Source organism: Limanda limanda, chromosome 12 (assembly GCF_963576545.1).
Source record: "Limanda limanda chromosome 12, fLimLim1.1, whole genome shotgun sequence".
Lineage (NCBI taxonomy): Eukaryota > Metazoa > Chordata > Actinopteri > Pleuronectiformes > Pleuronectidae > Limanda > Limanda limanda.
In genome coordinates, this window is record NC_083647.1 from 9,677,540 (window position 1) to 9,681,913 (window position 4,374).

At 45.7% G+C, this 4,374-nt stretch overlaps 1 protein-coding gene across 2 annotated transcripts; it reads right to left on the reverse strand.

The window, feature by feature from the left end:
* Positions 1-236: 236 nt before the first annotated feature.
* nkx2.2a (NK2 homeobox 2a) lies at positions 237-1,821 on the reverse strand. 2 transcript variants are annotated; one of them, XM_061083409.1, is made up of 2 exons: positions 1,551-1,821; positions 237-793 (listed from the first exon to the last, which is right to left on the reverse strand). In XM_061083409.1, the coding sequence occupies exons 1-2, from the start codon at positions 1,813-1,815 to the stop codon at positions 237-239; spliced, it is 822 nt and encodes a 273-aa protein (XP_060939392.1). In that variant the 5' UTR covers positions 1,816-1,821. The 2 variants fall into 2 exon arrangements, with proteins under 2 accessions (XP_060939392.1, XP_060939391.1); XM_061083408.1 differs by having other exon boundaries at positions 237-817; positions 1,551-1,815.
* Positions 1,822-4,374: the final 2,553 nt, after the last annotated feature.

Below are 4,374 nucleotides of genomic sequence, written 5' to 3' on the forward strand. Positions count from 1 at the left end.
CATTGACATTCTTAATAAAATCTATACGGGAGAGGTTTGGACCCAGTTCTCTGAACGAAAACACGTAAACACGGCGCACACATGAGCCCCGAATAAAAATGGTAGTATATATATGAGTCAAGCTGCAAAAATGAAAAGTCTTTTTGTTTTTTTTGTGTTTCTTTTTTTCTTTCTTTCTCTTTGCTTTGTGGTGAAACTCCCTATCGTGCCTCCAAGCCAAGTCTCTATCATTTCTCTCACCAAGTCCACTGTTGCGTTTGCACCAAATGGTGTGCTGTGGGGAACTGTGGCGTGGCCGCGGCGCTGTACTGCGCGTTATACTGCATGTGTTGGAGTGACTGGGCACTGTAAGCCGAGAAGGGGATCCCGGCCTGAAAAGTGGCCGCCAAGTCCTGAGCTTTAAGAGTGTGACAAGGCTTTCCATCCCTGACTAAGACGGGCACGGCCACCCGCCTAGGAGAAGGGAGATGGGTCACTTCCATACCTTTCTCGGCCCGGGCTCTCTTCATCTTATACCGGTGGTTCTGGAACCAGATCTTCACTTGGGTCGGGGTGAGGCGGATCAGGCTGGCCAGGTGCTCCCTCTCCGGGGCGGACAGGTACCGCTGCTGCCTGAAGCGGCGCTCCAGCTCGTAGGTCTGCGCCTTGGAGAACAGCACCCGCCTTTTCCGCTTCTTGCCGGAGTCGCTGCCGCCGCTGCTGGAGGTCTCCTTGTCGTTGTCCGGCGATTCGTCGTCCGCGGACGGCTCCGGGGACTTGGCCGAGTCCTGCGAGCTGGCGGAGAGACCGTGCACTGCGGCAAGAAACGGGAGAAACACTGTCAAAATGTTATGTTGTGAAGTTCTCAGTGGGCATTTTATTTATCATCTCAAGCACAGGCCATAAAAAAAAGTTGCCATGCATTTGGAAATGAACTGTGCTGGTGCGTAATAGGAGGGAAAAAAAAAGAGCTGTTAATGATCGAGCACTTGTCAAAAACCGGATTACGCACAGATTTACAAGCCACGAAACATGTTTACAACATGACTGGATTATAACACAGCTCGGCCGTTTTGCTGATTTTAACACTTTGGTGCCATTTAAACGTGGGAAGCACAAAAAAAACAAAAAAACATTCTCCAGCCCAGATTTCCCACAAGCAGCTCGAGTCAGTGAAGCATTAAAAGATGCATTGTCTGCGCACAAATCCCCACAGAATGCAGCCCCATGCGTTCCACACCGCAGTTACACTCCGAGCAACTTACAGCCCCGTGTGTTTTTTTGTTTTTTTTTTGTTTTCTTTTCCACAAATTCATTAAATTCTCAAAATGAGGTGAGCCCCTAAACACTGCATGCATTCGCTGAGCAGCCAAACGCCCCAAGACAAGCGCACGGTGCATGGAGATGAACGCATGCACGCCACCCAAGGGCATCGGTACCGTGGAACATAGGAGGCTGCATGCCATCGAGTATGTCTAAATGCAACACACACACACACATATCCAGGAAATAAAAAAACCGATGGAAGTCATTATCGACGTGATCAAGGAGGATTGTGAGACTCTACTTACATGAATACTGGATGCTGTCCGTAGTAGCAAGCCATCGTGTGTAAGGATTGTCACTACTGTCATAAAAGGGGTTCTTTAAAGGCAGGTTCTGAGCGTTTTCTAGCGGACTTTGCACCAAAACTCCAGCGGTTTTCGTCGTGGACGTGGTCTCCGATCCCTCCGTGTCTTCCTCCGCGCCGGTGATAGATCCATCTTCGTCGTTCGTGTCAGGAAGGTCCAAAATGTCCTTTACAGAAAAGCCCGTCTTTGTGTTGGTCAACGACATATTCTGGTGGAGGGGGGGAAATATGCAGGGGGAAAAAGTTGCTGCAGCAGCTTTTTTTTCCTCCTTCTTCTCCTTCTTCTTCTCCTTCTTCTTCTTCTCCTTCCTCTTCGGACAATCCGGCTGTTTTTGTGTCGTTGCAACAAACAAACAAATAAAAAAAAGGAGAAAAGAGAGAAAGCAGAGGCGATGTTTCAGGAGGAGAAGGATGAGTAGGAGTCGCTCTATGCGCGGAAATACAGTCAAAGCAGCCACTGTGGGTGAACCATAGCCTGAGCGAGCCGAGCAAGGGGAGGATTGCAGCCTCTGTTAAGTCCAGGGAGGATGCCAAAGTGGCTGGAGTGCTATGTGTGGCTCATGGATACTGTGCTGCTGCTGGGTGCTAGAGGGAAATAAGCCATTACCTTGTCCGATCGGTCCATATAAGGTTGGTCTCAACACATGAACCTGCAGTGAAAAAGCATTAAAAACCGCGAAAGGTTGGCCACGTGTGGGCGGGTCTTAGGAGTCAAGTGGATGAAGACAGTGTTTGCAGATGTGAAATTGTGGGTTTTGGGGAGATCCGAGCCTCTACCATTGGTGCTTCAGAGCATGATGAGTGGTGTAACGTGTCAATTAATTACAAAGACGGGGAGGGCCTTTTTCTTTTTTTTTTACCACCCTATTTACATACAAAGAACCTCCAAGTATCTGTATCCTCGCAATACTTACAAAAACAACACGTTTGAACAAATTGCTCCATGGCTTTTTTTTACCTTTTTTTTTTTATTTGACTTTCCTCGAGTGCATTTCTTTTTGGGGATGTAGGTGCACGAAGTTGTTAAATATAATTTTTTTTTTTTTTTCAGCCACAAAGAGCAGCTGTTGTTCAAATATTTCGCCGGTTAATTTATGTAAACCTTCTGAGTCAATATTTTTGCCAGGGCTTAAGGACAAGAGGCATGTGTGTGGAACTGAAGCAGGACCGTGTTTGTTTGAAACCGCTAGGCAAAGTGTTTAAGACACTGGGCCCATCCAAATGAGTGAGTGATAATGAGGCCTATAAAAACAACAATAACAACACCGATAATATTAACAGCCCACTGCTATTAATAATAATGATACTTATAATGATAACAATGATTATTATAATAATAGTAATACGAATAACGGTGCATCCACGCAGGTTTACAATAAAAAACAAAAGGCCTAAACCAGTATATTTATGCATATTTTCCATGAATTAATTCTACTCATAATTTTGATTTTTTTTCTCTCCCCCCCTCAATAAATCTCCTCACTTTCATCATGGCAGCGCATCCTAATATTTGTTTTCCTCCCTCCTTTAAAGTGCTCCATCTTTGCCTTTTCCCCTCCTCTCTCCTGTGGAAACCCGAGTATCATTGTTGCTTACTTTATTTTCCTCCCCTTCAAGACTTTCCCTTTCGTTCTCCTCCCTCTGCCTCCTATCCAGTATGTGATGTGGGTGACAATGTTTCACGTTTTTTCTTTTTAACCAAGTCCTCTGCGCATCCTGGGTGGTCGGACCCGGGGCAAACACAAATACAAACCGATTGCTAAGCTGCAGACAATGGGGGAAATGTAGACAAATGTCCGGCTCCTGTTGGAAGCTTTTGTGCGGCCGCAGTTTTTGCATTTATTTCAGGGGCGAAATAATGGATGATTGACGCCCCGCGCACAATGCTTTCTAACTGTTTGGAATAAATCTGAGGTTGTTCCTAGTTGTCATGGCATTCAACTGCTTTCAATGGACTATCTCTTCATTCAATTCCTGGGCCCTTCCACAATATTAAGGAAGGTCCTTCATCTCAGCACACACACGTATTTGAATAAACACAGCAGACAGTCTCATTTTCGAGGAAAAGATGGAGACTGTAATATTTGAATAAATACTGAAATCTAATTAAATTTATAAAATATTATGATTCATAATATTATTGTAATATTCAAAAATATGGATTCACATTATCTATATATTTTTGCATTATTCGAAGATTAATAAATGAATCAGCCTATTTTACATTTACATTTTAATATTATCTGTTCAAGCTTTACTTGCCAGATGATCTGTATGCACCTGACACACAGGCCCGAGTTAAATATTTCACCACACTGGCAGAATTAATCACAAGTCTCAACATCCCACAAAGGCTCCATTGAGCCGCACGGGCTGCATGGACAAACATGGAGCTGCGTCTGAGCCCCCTCTAAGGGGGGAAGAGAGGTTACTGACCTGATGCACTAAATCCGACATGTGCAGAGGGACATCCAGCCCAAGAAGGGACACCCAGCCCGCAGGAGACAAGACAAGAAGCCCAGAGAGCTTTACGCACCGCGGAGGACTGGCCCAGGCTGCAACCTCCGTGCGCACAGGAAACTCACTTGGCCCATGAAGGACATTATTTCACTGAGACTTATTGAAAGTGTGTGGAGCCAAATCAGGCATGTGTGAGAGCACACAGACTTGTCACCCGTGTCACTCTGCCTTGCTTTTAGCTGTGTGTGAGTGTGAGTGTGGCACAGTGACAAGAGGGGAGTCACAGTAGGTTCGGTGACGGTGCG